We start from the raw sequence: 16,817 nt of genomic DNA, 5'->3' as shown, positions 1-16,817 counted from the left end.
AGCAACATCTAAAACCTGCGCCTTGACCTCCTCCTGCACCACCACGCAGCCGTCCGGGATTGACAAACTAGAGCAAACTGCCGTAGTAGGAGGCGCAGGGGAAAAGGCGTCAACAGCATCAGGTCCTTCACGCCTGCAGGCATGTTTTCCCTGCTGCTCTTTCCCTGCTGCTCTTGCTGATGACGGAATGGGAAGACTTGCAGAGTACATGCCAGATGTCTCAGATCTCCGTCGCGAGCACCCATGAACGAAACTGTGTTGCCGTATGCTGGTACTGATACCGCCGCTACTGCAACGGTTAGGACTTTGGCTCCTCAGCCATGCTGTGTGGTGCATCTGCTGCTGCATCTGCTGGTACTGTTGAAGATGATGACGCATCTGTTTATAGGCGCCTTGCTGCATGCAGGTCTGCAACTCTCGCAGCATGCGCTGCTGCATGTAGAGCGGCTGGTGCTGTGGTGTACGTACTTGGTCGCGCTGCCGCTGCTGGGGGCGTGCCCCGTGCTGCCATCCTTGGTCCTCTCGTTTGAGGAATACCTTCGCATGCTGCTGATTGTGCTGATGCTCCTGATTCTGCCACACGGGCGGAGATTCTTGTTGCTGCTGCGGATCGGTTACAGACTTTTCTTTTCTTAGGCCGAGAGATGATAGCGAGCGCAGCAAGCGATTTCCAAGGGCAGCAGTCGTGGCCATTGAGCCAGTGCTGCTGCCACTGCATGGCAGCTCCCGTTCTTGCTGCTGCTGCTGTAGTTGTTCACCCCACTTGCCACTAAGGGCCGCTGGAGCAGTGCGGTGCAGAGGCTCAGAATTTGACTCGCCTTGGGGAATCTTATTCTCCCTCTTCCTCGCACGAAGCTCTTGCTCGTCATGCTGATGCAGGCCATGCGCAGGGGCACCTGTTGGAACTGTTAGGGATCTTTCACAGCGCTGCTGCTGCTGTTGGTGTACCTGTAGCTGGTGCATTTGCTGCTGCATCCGCTGCTGTTGCTGCTGTATCTGCTGCTGTTGTTGCTGGTGCTGGTGCTGCGTCTGCGCGAGATCTCGGTGCTGCAGGGTCTGCTGAAGTTGTGCCAGTTTTCGCTGCTGTTGCAGCAGCAGTTGCTGCTGCTCCTGGTCGTGCAACTGGAGACGCCGTTGCTGTTCCTCCAAAAGCTGTTGTACGTGTTCTTGTTGCCTTTGCAGGCTGATTTGCTGCTGGATTTGCTGCCGCTGTTTCAGCAAGAGCTCCCTAACACGTTGGTGCACCCGCAGCAGCTCCTCATCCTTCTGGACAGCGAGACCAGCAGCAACGCCAGTAGTGAGAGGGCAAGGAGACTGAGTAGGGGGAACAGAAGCATAGCGGCGCCTACGCACGCCAGCTGCAGGGTGAACTGGGATGGCTGCTGCTTCCGCTTCTTGTGAGCAGCTGAAGACACTGCTGCAGACGCTGCAGGTGCTGCAGCTGCTTTTACGGTGGGCAGCAGCACAGAGAGCATGCATAGGTTTTCGTGCTCTATCGAGTTCGGGGGCCTGTGACCGCTGCCATAACTGGGGTAGCTGCTTTTGTTCCTGCCACAGGTGCGTCAGGTGCTGCTTACCCCGCTGGATGCGCTGCACTGCTCCTTCTTCGTTTCTAAAATGCCCCGTATTCGCTTCCACAGCAGATGTAGTGCTAAGGTGAGCCTCCCAAGGTGACATAGTGTGCTGCGCGGCGTCTCGAGAGCCTGTTGCCTGCTGCAACGCACGGGCAAGGCCGGTGACTATGCTGCCGGCTAACGAAACAACACCCAAACCCTGGAGCTTCAGCCTTGCCTGAGCAGCAAGAAAATGCAGCGGGAGGGCTTCAGGTCGGAAGCGAAGGAAAGCCTCATGCAACAATGAAAAGCGGGACAGTAAACATCAGAGTTCAAGCTGAAACCACAGTTATAGCCTGTAATCTTTGTACCTAGTTGGCTTTGCTCTTGTGTTTTTCCAGGGGCTCTAGCAGTATAATCATCAGCATATAGCCATATGTATGGCCTCCTCTCCCCATTTGCAGCCTCAGAACCATCAGCGAGAACACCATGAGCAATAAGTTCCGCGTATGCCTACCTGGTTATTGGAAAGAGCATTTGTGAGATGAAATCGAAATGATTGAAGGCGGTTGTCGGTGCGAATTCTGCAGTTACGAAAAGTGCTTCTGCTTCCAGCATCTCTGTTGAGGCGAATAATGACTGGGTGCTTCTCCCGCCCTTCCCTCTGTCGGTGTTGGTGCTGCCGCTGGTAGTGGTATTGGCGCTCATGCTGGCATTGTCGATTCCTTTGTCGCTTCGCAGGAATGAGCAAGGTTGAAGGCATCAGTGCTGCTGTTGAGCCGCCCCTGGAGACACCTGATTGGGAGGCGAGGCTAGGACGCCCTTGCTTTGAAGCACACGTAGTTGTCGCTTGTGTTGGTGCTTCAGACCTGCAGCTCCTCAAGCCTACTTTTTTCATGGTTTGGGCTGCCACATTCAGACTTTTCATGTGCCATTCAGGTATGCGTACACCCGGCGGAGTGTGCAATGCCTCAGCCTGCTGCCTGCCAGCTTGAGGGCGTTGCCGTTGCAGAGCGAGTTAGACTTCTTCATATGTCGATACACTAAAAGGTGGTGAAACAGATAAGAAAAGCGGTTACGTGTTCGAGGAGTAACTCTGCAGAGAGGTCTGCAGCTGCCAACTTGCGGCAGGTGACCTTGCTGCTATCGCCACGCCCCATCAGTGACTGCTGGCTTTCCGCGTCCATTGTCATTGATGGCCTCACCAGTCTTTTCCCCTTGCACAAACAACCAATTTCTGGGCCCTTCACCTCTCTAGATTCAAGTCGCTGCTGCGCTGTCAACCCTTGATAAGAGCAGGCACGGCGCAAAAAATGCTGTGAAGGACCACAGGCTCGCAGGTGACCGTATCTGGTTTTGTTGGCCAGCGCTTCAATTGAAGGTAATTTTGCTATTTCGATGTACAAATTAAACTTTGGAACGAAGATAAAAGTTATTTCAGGCAGTTCTAGGAGAAGACCCCTTCCAGATTTTCTGTAAGGTGTCTGCGGGAGTTCCCTAGCAGCCCTCCAGCTACGCTCTCGGGTGGCCAATCCCCCGTGCGTGAGAATCGGGGAGAAGAGATGCACTTTGCTTCATCCCATAGAGAAAAGAGCCCGAAAACCGTCCTTTAATTTGCTTGCAACTGCAGATCCTACCCATATATTCGAGGGCCCTTTGAGTGGATGCCTCTAAACGACGCCAACTCCCACATCAGAGAGTCCCTTTGCCCGCAATCGTTCTCAAGGTCATCAGACGGGGAGTTAGACACCCCCGAGTAGCTTTATAATTACTTTTGAGAGCCTTGAAAAGTGTTATTTCTTCGAGCCTCCTGCGAACGGACGGGAACCAGTACTCACGGAAGAGGACACCAGTTGCCACCCAGCCCCCGATTCCACTTGCACGTCAGCATCGTTGTAGTACCGCTTTTGTCTGCACATGGGCAAAATGTGGTGCTTGCTGGGCCACACAGCATCTTGGATGAAGGCTGAGACCCTCACTCTGAGATCCTGAGCAGCCACATGCACTAACTGTGCGACACAGTGACCAAGCAGAGGGGTAGGGAAGCCAGAGAGAGGAGCGCACAAAAGCGTTCGACTCAAAAAGAACAGATGGCAAGCCAAATGTGCGAGATGGCAAGTAGAAAAAGAAAGTTGGAAGGGCATTGAGGATACAAGGCAGGAAGCTGTTTGTCTTTCTCTGAAGGCCTGCAACACTGGTAGAAACAAAAAACAAAGAAGAGGCCCGAGACTCAGAAAGGCACTCCTAGACACGAAGAGAGATACAGAGCCAGAAAAGGAGAGAGATAAAAGCTCTCAGGGAGGCTTAGTGAAGGGGCTAATGAAGGGCTGCACATGGCCTGCCACAAGACACACACGCACGGGAACTGCCCAAAAGAGCAGAAGTCATTTGCTAGAAGCAGCTGTTACACCATCAGCTTACTGAGGTGATGGTGTTCTGCCCGTGTTGCAAGTGCCTCCCCTGCCGCGCCTTTTGTGGATGCATTCGGCGAAAGCGTCACCAGAGGAAAGTCTATGGCAAGTAGCTTGCTTTATAATGTTGTTGCTCTCTGCTTATGCTTTTCTCTCTTGAGCTGAGTTTAGACATCCCGCTTCACTCGTGGCCTTTCTATAAGGACCGCTGGACCGTGCGCTCTTCAATCTGCTGCCTTGCCCCCTTTTTTTGTTGTTCATACTTCTTCCGAATTGCCGTGGCCTTGTATCCAGTCGTATGCACCTGGCTCAGCTGTATAGAGCCTCCTTTGTGCTCAATCTACAATATTCTTTTGGAGTCGCCTCGATAGACAAAGCGATACGAGCTACACCTTGAGCCCTCCCCGCTGTGGCAACAGCAACAACACTGCCTCAAGTGCTGTTTCTAGGGGTGGTGGTAGCTCTGGTGCTGCTGTGGTTGCAATCGTACACGTTGTCTGAGGTGCGCGTTCTCAGCCGTCTCTGCGGTCGATCCCCTCTGTGATCATAGAAGAAAGAGTCGGCGGCTAACCCGTCGGAAGCGAAAAAAGCAACTCAGAAGACAGCGACTGTGCTCCCGTGCTATCTTGATTGACAGTGCGCATGGCTTGCTGTTGGAGACTACTCACCGCATGCGCAACCAGGTTATACGAACAGCCACTCGGAAGCAGAAACACATGAAGAAAGTCGTGTTACGGCAGATCGCACAGGTGGAGGCCCCACTTTGGTGCATCGAAAAGACTCTCTTTCATAAAAAGTCCAAATGCATTCGCAGTTGTATACGGTGTAGGACGCATAGATATAGGGTTGGGGACAAGCAGCTGTATACGGCGTCCCTCCATCTACAGCAAGCGATAAAGATGTACATCCGGTGGGCGGGTCCGGATTTCAGGAAGTTCATAGCAAAGCGCCAAGCAGATGGAGATACATTACCACGACTGTGTATGCGAGTCCAGTGTGGCTGCTTCTTTAAGTGGTGCTGCAGCTGTTGCTGCTGTCTCTACTGCTGCTGGAAGTGCTTGTTGCGTCTGTGCCGTTGCTGGAGGCCCCTATGCCACAAGCTGACCTGCTGGTGCAGGAAGGACCCCGATATCTTGGAAAGAAGAGCTGTATGTCGTGCTCTCTGCGAGCGCCTAGAGTATGAGCAAGAGCTGCTTACGGCGCATCTCGCAGCCAGCTTCTGCTACATGGCCTACAGTGGCACTGGGAACCAGCTAACTGCACTGGCGATGGATCAAGGCAGGCAGTTCCTCAGGGCCTCCATGCGAAAGCTACACAAGGCACACTTCCCCCTCTGTGAGCGCCCCAGCTCTGTGACTCAGAGGTTAGTAGAGGTGGTGTTGCAGAAAGCTGAAGACGACCTGGAGCATGCTAAAGCCAAGATCGGACCACTCCCCTTCAGACAACCCAGACCTCACGATAGAGGAGCCAGGGAAAGACAGCTCTGCCTTCTGCCTCCAGAGGGAACATCCGAACCCCCCAACGTGATCATTCAACAACAACGGCCCCTATACCCCCTCCCCACGGGCGCCTTCTCAGCCAGCCTTTACTAGCCGCCGTCTCAGCTGTAACTGCCTCATCTAATGTTAAAGCTTGCTGGGCCTGACGCTAGCTCGGGCAGAGCAGATTTATAGAGAACTGCGGCTTGCCGGACAGCAACCAACAAAATGCTAGTAAAAGGATTAACGCTCGCTCTTCAGTGGTGCTTTTTTTCTCCTGCCCACGGAGCACCCATCCCCTAATAGGCTTGCTCTTTTGTGTCCCCTTCCAGCCCTCTTGCCACATCCTTCCGTGTCTGTTCTCCCTCCTCTGTGCTCCTCCTATTTCCCTGTAACTTCGTGTGTTTGGTCCTCTGAGTGATCCTTGCTCTGTCCCTTCTGCCCGCGCTGCCATGCAGTCCTTGCGTACAGCGCAGCCAAGAACAGCAGCGCTGAACGTGACTGCAGCAGCCATAGCAGGCAAGGCACGGCACACCCCCCATCAGACTCCTACTCTTTCTATGGACTGTCTAGCAGCGATGTTTCTCTCTGTACTTCCTTTTTTCCCTCTGTGGGTTCGGCTCTGCCCCGCTGTCTCTAACCAGCAAGGGAGAGCGTCCTACATCTGCGCCCTTTGGAATGACGCTGCCCGGAGGCGTCAAGCTTGCTGCATGGCACCAACTGTAGTAGAAAAGCTGCCGATGCGGTAGGTGCAACGGTGGCGCAGATCCACACCTAGTGCGTGTTTCTTCCCTCAGAAGCCCCCCAGATGTGGGGAGAGGGCCCCCGACTTTCAGACTCCTTCACAGCCAAAGCTGCAACGCGATTCTTTGCAACTGTCAGCACAGCAAGTGCGGGTGCCTGCCCCTCTGGGGGTTTCTGCTGTTTGAAATCGAACAGCATCAATCGCCGATTCGGATCTGTGACCTTCTCGCCGTTGAGACGTACTGCGCCCCCTCTCATGAGCCGCGAGGCCTCTAGGGCAGATGCCGCCAGGGAGACAGCACGCATCACACGAGGCAGCGCAGGCCCCTGCTCCTGGTGCAAAGACATACACAGCAAGGGGCACAAGAGTTGCTGTGTGGAACGTGCCGTGCGCGCAGCTGCCACTGGGTGTAGATACGCAGCTACTGTCCCTTTTGCTGTGGCTTACCTCGGCGAAGTCGGCTGATGAAATAAAATGCGTGGGTAGCAGCTCTACTGGCAATGAGGAAGCTCCGTCATTTGCCGTGGGGGTGGTGGTGTTGCTGCTGCTGTTTTGGTTGCTGCCGCTGCTATCACCCGTCCTGGCTTCTTTGCCAGTAATACTGCTGCCGCGATGGCGAGAAAGAAGAGACGCAGCGGCGTGCGCCCGCTGCAGGCCCTCCTCGCCGTGGACTAGCAGCGTCAGTTCGTCAGCGAAAGCCACCTGCAGCAGAGAACACAGTAGCGCAGCAGTTGCAGCAGTACCAAGGTGCACACACCTTCCCTGCATAAATGCAGCTACAGCACCGGAGTCAGCTGGTGCGCGCGTTCGCAGAAGCCGCAAGAGCAGCAAGCGCCGCAGGGGCTCACCTTGAGCCTGTTGATATTGGCTGGTGACTCATCGCGGGTGTCCATCAGAATTTCCTGCGCCGGCCGATCCGAGAACCAGAGAAGCATCCTGCAGCGAAAGCGCAGACGCACAAGAGGAGGCAGCGCGGTAGAAGAGACTGCACCCGAGATGCAGCAGTCCCCCCGTCTAGCACCAGCCGAGAGAGTGGCCCTTCTTTTTGGCAGGTCGTGCCGGAAGGAACGCAGAAAACAGCAAAAACGACCCCTCCGTCGAGGCTAGCAGCAGGAGCCACATCCTTGCAGCCCCCATGCAGTTGTATCAAGGCCAGAAGGAGCACACTACCCACCTCTGGATGTCTTGATCGCCGGTGTTTCTGCAGTTCTGCCAAAAATCTACTGGGCTGCAGCGCGAAGGACAAAGCCACAGAGGGGCCCCTGCAGGCGCCGCATTCTTTCCCATCTTAATTCCCCCTGGCCCCTCCATCAACTCTGTGGTCACCCCCACCAACTGCTGCGCACTGTGTCTGTACTGCGGCTGCTCCTGAAGCAGACGCCGAGCTACGTGCAGGCCCGTGGATATGTTCTTCCATTGATCTCTGCCCCCGATCTGGCAGTAACAACGGAGACACCGCGCAAGCAGCACGAAATCTAGCGCTTGCAGTAACGCGTAGCCGATGTCTGCAGCAGTCGCCGCTGCTGTACCGACACCCAGCAGCTGCTGCTGTTGCTGCCCCTGCCCCTGCTGTTGTTGCTGCGCCTCCTCCTGCTGGTGCTGCTTCTGCTTTCGCACATCGGCAGCAGCCACCTCTACGGGCGCTGTAAAATCCCCAGGCGCCAAGGGGGCCTCTCCACAGCTGCCGGACGGTGCTCTTGCTGGTGCTGCTGTTGCTGGCTCCGGCTTGAAGTGCCGCTCCGCCCCCTTCGCCATGCTGCGGGGAAGGATGTCGGCGAGAGGCAGGCGGCGTGCAGCGCATGCAAGGAAAGCCCCTAGGGGGATGCTGTCGAGCCAAGTATCGTTCTGCACGACGAGGGGGGTCGGGAGCGGCGCTTGCTGCTTTTGCCTGGCCACAGGAGGCGGTCTGAAAATGCGGCGGAGTTGCTGCAGCACGGCGTGGCAGTTGGCTTCGATTTCCGCATCCCACGCGTTCCAATTGCCGCAGCCGAGGAGTCGAAGCAGCGAGAGCTCCTCTGTGCTGCTGCAGGGGCCACTGCCGCTGCCGCAGAAGCCGCCTCTCCGCACATGCAGCGCAATACGCGAAGTCATGGTACCCAGCAGGAGCACAGGCTGTATGCCCTCACGCAGCCAGAGCCGACGCAGAAGCAGCAGCGGCAGTAAATGCCCTGCGTGAAGCGAAGGGCCAGTCATGTCGATCCCCATGTAGAAGGATACGGCGGGAGCGGTTCCTTCGGCCTCATTGCTCCCCCCGCTACCATCATGGGGGGTGTACAGAGGAAATTGTCGCACATGGACGTGAGGCACAGCCTCGGAAAGTGGCGGAGGCTGCTCCGAAAGTGCCCTCTTCGCTGATACTCCCGCGCAGGCTGCGTTGGCACTCCCCCCGCTGTCGGGGGGGGGGGGCGTCGCGAGGAGCGCCTCGAGAGCCTTCATGTCGCTGACGTTCGCCAGCAGCCGTCGCTGCAACAAGTCTCTTAGGGTTGCGTTTGCCGGCTCCCAGAGACGGCCTGCGGCAGCTAAATCGGCGTCTGTTGCTGCATCGGGGGGCAGAGGTGTTGGCGATGGTAGTGCTGTTGCTTTGGTAGCTTTGGAGCCACTAAGAAGAAAGGCTCGAGTAGTCCTGGCAGCACTAGGCCAGTTTTTTCTCAAAGGGCACACATGCTGTCTGCTGCCTCCGATAAACACGGCAGCCGCGCTGCTGCCGGGAAAGCTGCTCCTCTTGCAGGAGGGGCTGCAGAAGGCGATGCTGCCAGTGTGTGGCTTCCACGCCGCGTTGATGCTGCTTTTCTTGGCGGCAGAAATATGTGGGGGGGGGGCAACCACCAAGCGAGATGGACAGTTCAACCCCCAGCCGCAGCCTTGGTGCGGCGAGGCAGCGCATGAGCACCCAAGCAGCAATAGCAGCAGCAGCACGAATAACAGGACCGGAGGCCGTAGGCTGTGCTGCAGTTGAGGCTTCATTGCTGGCTATGAAGCCCTTTTGGTAGAGGGTGGTCCCATTCGACAGCAACAGCAGCAACCGTTGCTCCTGCAAGACAGGCTCGGGCGGCTAGGCGTCAGCAGCAGGAGAATCCGCAGCGGAGGGGAGAATCAGATTCATGGAGTCAGTAGCCAGCAGCGGAAGTAGCATGCGGACTGCACGAAATGGGAGGGAACCTCATAGCGATCATGCTCCCCTCCGCCCCCCCTCCCGACTAGCGAAGAGGACAAGCTGCCCTCAGGGGCTTTAATTTAGCGCACATCCAATATATGTACATTTTAAGTGTTGCTGCAGTTTTGCTGAAAAAAAGGAATTAGCAACACTGCGCAGCAACTGCCGCCGCCACCGATGCTGTGGCATCTGCGGCTGCTGTCGGCTGCATGCGGGGGGCCGCAGCCGACATGGCATTCACTGAAAGGCGGGAAGAGTACCACCTCCCTTTGTCTTCTACTGCTCTTTTCGATCCCTAGGCAGCCACACCTCGAAACTATGCCTTTTTCGATCTCGTATTGAAGCGTGTGCAGCCGCTGCCCTTCTTCTGTGCATCCCCATGGGTGTGCATGCGCCTGTTTCATTGCCAAAGCATGCAGCTCGACACAAACATATACACACATCCACACACATGCACATACATACATACACGCACATATGTACACACACACATACATACACACATATGCATACGCACCTTCCAGCCTTCTGCGCAAACTAGGAAAAGCAGCAGCGTCGATTTCCAGTAACTCGATGCTGCTTCATTGAAGCGGCCGGAAGCAGAGCCGCGAATACAATAGCAGCATCTTAGCTCTACAGCCGGCACTAATAGTGGCTGCTTCTCCAGCTGCGCGTCGCAATATTCGCAGAATCACTAGCCACCGGTGCAGCTGCTGCCGGCAACAAGAGAAATACCCTCTCCGCTCGTGTGTCTGTACACCTTTGTAGCTGAAGCTTCTAAAACTTTGGCTCTTGAAAAATTTTGGGGGGGAGGTAGGCGGTCCCAGCAACAGCGATGCCGCTGCGACTCACGACCTCCCTTATAGACACAATGGCTGCCATCATTGCATCGCAGCACCTGCAGCTGCTGCCACTGCATCCAACCGCAGCCACCCCATCAGTACAGCGCCTCATGGCCTTGTCTGAAGCCCTGCAGAGACAGGGGCACCAGCAGCCGCAAGAGCAGCAGCAGCAAAAGGAGCAGCAGCAGCGGCCAGAGGCAGAATCTCCCCTACGCATACGGCGAGCTGCTGTCTTGGTATGTTTGTTCCGTCTCGCGCTATGGACTATACAGACGGACTGAGTCTGTTGGGCTGCATTCAAGGGTCCTGGTATAGCTGCTGCTGCCGCTGTTGCTGCTGCTGCAGGTGCCACTCTGCAACAACACCAACGGGGAGGCGTGCTGTCTCTTGACCCTGAGAAGCCCCTTCCTCTCAAACCACAGCAATCAGGTAGGTTTTGGTGCGGTGTCTCTCTAGGAGAAGCTCTGCGTCTTAATGTGCTGCCAATTCTTTGAGAGCTCCCCTCTTACGCACTATGCAGATCTGCATTGCCGGCTGGCGCTCCTAGGGCCCCATGGTTAGCATGTATACCACCACGAGTATGCGCGCACGAGTCTTGCAATAGATGCGCATGCAGGCGCTGCAGCCTCCTACAAGTGGATGCCTCCACAGCCACGCAGAGGCTTTTCATGGGGTTCTCCCTGCACACGGATTGCTGGTGCTTGCAGGTGTGCTTCCCTGGAGGTGTAATGGAGCCTGGAGAGACACCCGAGGATGCAGCCTTGAGAGAGACAGCCGAAGAAATAGGGAATATTGGGCCTATACGCATTGTCGGCCGTACGCAGCCTGTGGGCTCTGACACTGGCTAGCGCAGCGGCTTTCGCCCCTCTTGCAGTCTTGCCTGCGAGTGCTGCTAGGCTGATGTGTTGCGCCGTATCGATTCTTTGCCAGTGCTGTTGCTAAGCCCCTACCAGTTGATTGAAGAGGCGCGCTGTTTATTCGTGGTTGCGTGTGCGCCGTTGCATGCAGTGGTTGTGCACTCCGCACGCAGGTAGCAGTGCAGCTTGAGTGTGAGGCGCGAAGGGGTTTGTACGCTTGTGCAGGTGTTCTCTCTCTCGGGATTTATTCTCCATCCAGTCATCGGCGTGGCGATGCGGGAGGTGGACGCGTCTTTGCTGCAGCCGAACCCTGAGGAAGTGCAGGCTCTATTGTTTGTCCGATTAGAAGATCTACTACAGCAGCTAAAACGCCACCAGCAGGAGCAGCGGCAGCCGCAGGCGGAGCAACAGAAGGATGATGGACCCTTCGCCAGTGTGCTCAGGCTCCCACATTTCATGTTTGAGCAGTATCCTATATGGGGTGAGTTCCTTACAAGCGAGTGCCTCGCTAAACCCTGCACACATGCAGCTTCTAGAACTCTCTACCGTGGGCCCTTGAGGTGGCAGCTTCCGCGAGCAGGTGCTGCTTCTCGTGCTATTCACAGGCCTCACAGCATTCGTCCTCAGAGGCATCCTCTTACGCCTGGTACTGCCTGCTGCAACACTGCCGGAGGGCTATTTAGGTAGTGGCAGCAGCAGCCGTTGCTGCTGCTGCAGGTGCAAATGGGAAACCAAGCCGCAAGAGCAGTCGCAAGCACCCTACGGGCTGCTGCCCCCGAAATTTGATGCCAAGGTCCCTCATGAGTAGTTTTGTTTCTTGAAAACTCCCCTTCAGCCTTGTTGCCACCTGTGACGAGCTACCCTTGATGCTGCAGCATGAGTGCACCAGCAGGAAACAGACGCTGCGAGCAGCCTCCTACAGCTGCGCAGCCAGTGGATTGGAGTTTTGCGTTCAAAAACAAGAGACAAATGAGGCTAGGGACCGGTCTTCTCGGCCGCAATTCCGAATCTGCAACGGCAATGGTCGCTGTTGCAGCTGTTTTCTTTGAAAAGTTGCAGCTGCCCGCTTGGTGGACGCAAAGCTACCAAGCCAGCGGGAGCTGCTGCGATTTCACAATACACATGCGCTGCCTGTATCGTGTTGAGAGTTACTGTCCCCCTGATATGCCTGTTGAAGACCGTGGTTCTAAGTGAAACTCCCGCTGTTGCTGCTGTGGGCCGAAAACTGCATGCGTTGCATCACTGAGCACAGCGTCCGACATCAGCAGCTGGTGCACGCTGGTTATGAGCTGATGCAGCGGCTTCTTAAGGACGCTTCCGTTTCCGGTGTCATCTGGGGTTCCATCGAAAGCGCATCTGCCGCGTGCATCCGCACCGGGTGTATCTGCACGTGTTGATGCAGAAGCAGCCGCGAAATTGGCCGCCTGCAGCAGCACTGAGCACTCATCTTCTGCTGCATGTCGCCCTTCAAGCCTGGGGGAGCCACCTGGACACCCCAAAGCGGCGAATTCCCGAGCAGGAAAGGCCCATAGATGGGCTGCCTGCACCAGACATAGCAGCAGACACAGCATAGCACACAGTTCTAAAGCGCAGGAAATTCAGATTGAGGCCGTGCGGCTGCATGCATCCTCCAACCGAGTGCCGTTGCACATGACGGCAAGCCAGTACGCATCTGTGGATAAATTGGGTCTACACTTGTTCTAACAGGCTTTGCTACGTAACTACTGCTTAGCACTGACCGCGCAAGGGACCATTTCAAGGCAAATAAGCCAGTCTTGAAGCCGGGCAGCCGCAGCTGCTGCTGCCTCACGGTTCCCAGGAATAAACAATCCAGCTAGCCAGCGCAGTCCAAGGGATTGCCTACACAAAAGCATTGCCATACCAGCGTAAGAAAAACCAAGGTCCCATCAGTACACCGGACAGAGAAAGCATCTTGCTGCGGTCTGCATCAGGGGAGAACTAAAAATTGGGCAACCTGTGTCATGGCAGTCATGACAAAAAAGATATATTTACGTGAACCCTGAGCCTTGGTAGCAGACACCTCCACTCCATGAGGCTTCCTGCACCCCCACACGACACATGGTGGCTACCCTTCCGCCTCACCAAAAGCACACAAAGACGACGGCCTTGAGCCATAAAAACTTCGGGAGAGGCCTCCATGGAGCCAAGGGCCGCCGCACTGCCATATAAAAAAGAATGAGTGCATACATGGCGACCTGCGGAGACACCCGGATACAGGCATGCGCGTGCAAGGGAGACACTATGATTTCAGATGCAAAATCACCACCGACTGGCACCGCTCTTGAGATGTAGAGCCTATACCAAAACTCTGGAAATGCGGCGCATCCCCTGCCGGAGTCGCTGTGCGTATCAAAGGCTGCAAGAAAAGTGACAGGGCACTCCTGCCGTTAGAGCGGCGAAAGCATATTAAAATAACGCCACCACGTCCCTTACCGCAGCAGAGATGTTGCTGATGAGCGCCACGAAGAAGAAGCCCTCCTGCTGCATGCATGCGCTGAGAACCTGAGACAGACGCGAGCTCAAGCTAGGCTTCATAGATTTGGGTTGAGCGGACTTCTTCCAGGCTGTCTGCATGCACTATGCCGTGCCAAAAAGGCGTGTCGCTGCAGGACCTGCGGTTGGGAGCGCTCAGCAGCAGCCGCACTGGCACGGAGGGTAGAGGACCTTACAAATGCAGCCGGCTTAACGAAAACAAACTGCGCAGCTAGCCGTTTGATATGACCTAGCCACGCTCTGCAGGAGAAACGCACATAAAAGGTGCACAGGGACGCGGCCCCTTGGGTTTTACTGCAGCAGAAGCAGCAGCAGCTGTATGGACACCCCGGTACGCCGCACAGAGCCGCAAATGGGTGGGGTTCTTACCGATCGCATTCCATTGGAGGCAGAACATGGTTGAAGGGCCACACATGCTGCAAAGTTCCCTGCGAAAATGCCACCACAGCAAAGGCGAGCAAAAACGCAGCACACTTGCCGGCAGCGTTCATGCATCCTGGTGCTTTGGTTCTTCTGTCTAGTTGAGTGGCTTCTTTTCTGGGGTCGTGAATAGAGGCTTTCCCATCAGCCAAAGCAGCACATGCATGCACTAGAGTGCCGTTTTCTACAGCCTAAAAGTCAGTACAGACTGTCCGCATGTGCAGCACTACTCAAGGGGCAACAGCGGCAGTCCCAGCACGAGCCAACAGCGTTGCCGTTGAAGGCAGACCTTGAGGTGCAGCTGGTTAACAGCCTGTTGTTCTCCTCCCAGGAGTGCAATCATCAATTCAAGAAAAGTGTAGAGTGCATACACTTCATAGGCCTCACGTGCCCCCCGAAGCCAGAGGCCTCTCCAGCCGCCACTGCCTTGCTTTAGGGCAGTTGCTGCTGCCGCTGCCGCTGCAGCGGCACGACCTGGAATACGGCCTCCTGGGAAAACGGAGGCATTGGTAGTCGAATCTGACGCTAGTTCTAAGGGTCGAGCTCCTGCATGCTGCAAGGAACCCTGGGGAGAGCAGAAGAGAAAGGCCAGTAAAGATGTCAAAGCGTAGACAGGGACCATAAGAATGATGCGGTAAGCCAGAGTCGTGGGAGCTGTGCGGAACTCAGAGGTGGAAGGCGCAGCACTTGGCTTGCTCCTGATGCTGCAGTTGTTGCTGCTCAACCCCCGGGGCAGCAACAGCCTGCAGCAGGGGCTTAACAGCGGCAGCGAAGCCAGAATGCAGGCAACTGCAGTGCCAGCTGTTGCAGCAGTATCATAGAAGCGGCCTTCCAGAACAAGAGACATCCCGCTAAGCCCTAGCCTCCAGCCTTATCGTTGCTGAACCTCCGGTTGGTCATAGGTGAGCTCGCCACGCGCGCCAGGGGGATTCGATAAGGCGAAGGGGGAGAGAGGGAAGGCCGACCTCGAAAAGCTGAAGGAATGACACGGGAAATATTCGAGGGGCACATCCACAGGACGTAGGTGTTAGATGCCAAACTTCAAGGAAGGATACGCTGTGGTATTTTGTCCCTCTGGCCTGCTGCTGCAGCGTTCAAAACACGCGCAGTGGCTTTGTGCATGCGCACAGACGAATGCAAACCGAAAGAAAACCCTCAAAATTATCCTCTCAGCATGGATTTACTACCTTTACATGAATCAACATGTCTTCCACTGTCGGCAGTGGACACACAATGGTTCAGCTGCAGCCCCATCAAGCAGCTCGCAAGGCCGCTAGGAGAACTCGGCGAGTGACAGTATTGCTTCCGTAGTCCGTTTCTTCCTGTTTTTGGTGAGTTGCTATGCTCGGGCTGCATGCAGAAACTGTCAGCATAGCCATCATTTGCTCTCTGGCCAAAGGGACAGACCACCCAGCAAGTTGTGTGCCATATCGCTAGCACCTTGATATGCATGCTGCAGCTTCAGACTTCCAATTCGAACCTTACAAGCCTCCCTTTCGCCTCTTTGGCTGCCACGTGATGGTAGTGGCTCCTTCTAGCCTTGAGCGACACTGTTGCTTAGATGCGTAGTAGAAAAAGCGATCAAAATTGATTGGCTTCCCTCTCGGTACTGGACGTCGGTGTAGCCAGAGTCACTATTCAAATCGCCGTATTCCGTGAACTGGTCCCCGTGCCTCTTGAAATGCTGTGTGTAACAAGCTGTGCTGCGTAATTTACAACGAGATGCGGGCTTAAACGCAGGGCTCTGTAGCAGGCTACGCTACTGTCAAACACTTTCTACTGTACTATGCATAATTCGATTAAGAATTGGTGATGAATGGACTGATTTGTTTGCCTGTCATATCTCGATGCAGAGACCATAAATGGAGCGCTGCAGGCTTGCTGGGGTCTGAATTCAATAAAGGCTCCAAGGACGGATTCTTTCCACCCTCACTGTTACGCCATCCATACACTTACCTAGCTTTCACTTACCTTCTTCTGTTCTTTGAGCCACTAGTGTGTGGCATTCAAGTGGACTCAGCTTATAATTCATAACTTTTATAATTCCTTCCCTAGCTACAGGGTGTACCATGGTCCGCATTCTTGTAGATGGCGTCCCTGTTGCATGCGGTTGGGTACCACTGCATTTCTGCACGTCTATAAATAGCGGGGTACCGAAATGGTGGCTTACTTAATGAAACTTGCTTAACAGCGTTGCTTGCAGCTGTTTATTCCCCTTCCGACAATGGCAAAGCATCTTGTGAAGCTGCATTTGGTTCCAGGCTATCTAATGAGTAGGCGCTCTTCTATCTAATTATGGCTCATTCAGGTTTGAATGCGCGGCTAGCGGGATGAATAGCACAGGATTGTAGGAGACAAGAAGGATGCGTGAGTGCTCATCTTACTATAGCGTGTTCGCACGGCTTCTGAAGAAGCTTCCTAAATGCATTTAGAGCTCCGAATGCAGCGGGTGAACGGTTTACCTAAAACTTGCTGGCATACTAGCTGTTTTTACGAATCGGCTATTCTTTGCGCTACTCGCCTAGTGTTATATTTTGCAGAGCAGACAGAATTAGTTCAACAAAAAATATTTTGTAACATTGTTTGCTTGTGCAAAACAAGTTGCTCTGTGCAACTGGATGCCAGCAACTGTGCGATGAGGAGATGAGAGCAATAACGGCCATATGCCGCGGCTTTTCTTTACTCCTTTATGTCGGGCCCTTTCGTGGAAAGGGCGACGAGTGAGGAAACTGTTAGGGGAGCGCTTGACACTTTTCTATTTGATTTGGTCGAAAATTCGATGTTGAAAGTGCTTCCATACAGATATTATAAAAGGAGCTTATAGGGTAAGTGAATAGCTCGAC

The 16,817-nt window shown here is 54.9% G+C and overlaps 4 protein-coding genes across 4 annotated transcripts; 2 read left to right on the top strand and 2 right to left on the bottom strand.

Annotated features, from left to right (window-relative positions):
* Window positions 1-4,635: 4,635 nt before the first annotated feature.
* LOC34617564 lies at window positions 4,636-5,556 on the top strand. The gene has a single exon (XM_026336703.1). It carries the CDS (start codon window positions 4,636-4,638, stop codon window positions 5,554-5,556), a length of 921 nt encoding a protein of 306 aa, XP_026192488.1.
* A 660-nt stretch (window positions 5,557-6,216) lies between these two features.
* Window positions 6,217-9,573, bottom strand: LOC34617565 (tyrosine--tRNA ligase). Its single transcript, XM_026336702.1, has 6 exons — window positions 9,494-9,573; window positions 8,355-8,834; window positions 7,362-8,075; window positions 7,036-7,123; window positions 6,635-6,889; window positions 6,217-6,519 (listed from the first exon to the last, which is right to left on the bottom strand). Exons 1-6 carry the CDS (start codon window positions 9,571-9,573, stop codon window positions 6,217-6,219), a joined length of 1,920 nt encoding a protein of 639 aa, XP_026192487.1.
* A 603-nt stretch (window positions 9,574-10,176) lies between these two features.
* LOC113147156 (nucleoside diphosphate-linked moiety X motif 8-like) lies at window positions 10,177-11,848 on the top strand. The gene is made up of 5 exons (XM_026336701.1): window positions 10,177-10,419; window positions 10,529-10,612; window positions 10,891-11,010; window positions 11,266-11,521; window positions 11,646-11,848. Exons 1-5 carry the CDS (start codon window positions 10,177-10,179, stop codon window positions 11,846-11,848), a joined length of 906 nt encoding a protein of 301 aa, XP_026192486.1.
* A 340-nt stretch (window positions 11,849-12,188) lies between these two features.
* LOC34619309 (protein LAZ1) lies at window positions 12,189-14,821 on the bottom strand. Its single transcript, XM_026336700.1, has 7 exons — window positions 14,264-14,821; window positions 13,924-13,982; window positions 13,731-13,794; window positions 13,495-13,563; window positions 13,144-13,256; window positions 12,780-12,900; window positions 12,189-12,581 (listed from the first exon to the last, which is right to left on the bottom strand). The coding sequence occupies exons 1-7, from the start codon at window positions 14,819-14,821 to the stop codon at window positions 12,189-12,191; spliced, it is 1,377 nt and encodes a 458-aa protein (XP_026192485.1).
* Between the last annotated feature and the right edge of the window lie 1,996 nt (window positions 14,822-16,817).

This window comes from Cyclospora cayetanensis, unplaced genomic scaffold (assembly GCF_002999335.1).
Source record: "Cyclospora cayetanensis isolate NF1_C8 unplaced genomic scaffold, CcayRef3 CcayRef3_contig_142, whole genome shotgun sequence".
Taxonomy (NCBI): domain Eukaryota; phylum Apicomplexa; class Conoidasida; order Eucoccidiorida; family Eimeriidae; genus Cyclospora; species Cyclospora cayetanensis.
The sequence above is the reverse complement of the archived record's forward strand: the minus strand, read 5'-3'. Positions and strand labels throughout refer to the sequence as shown.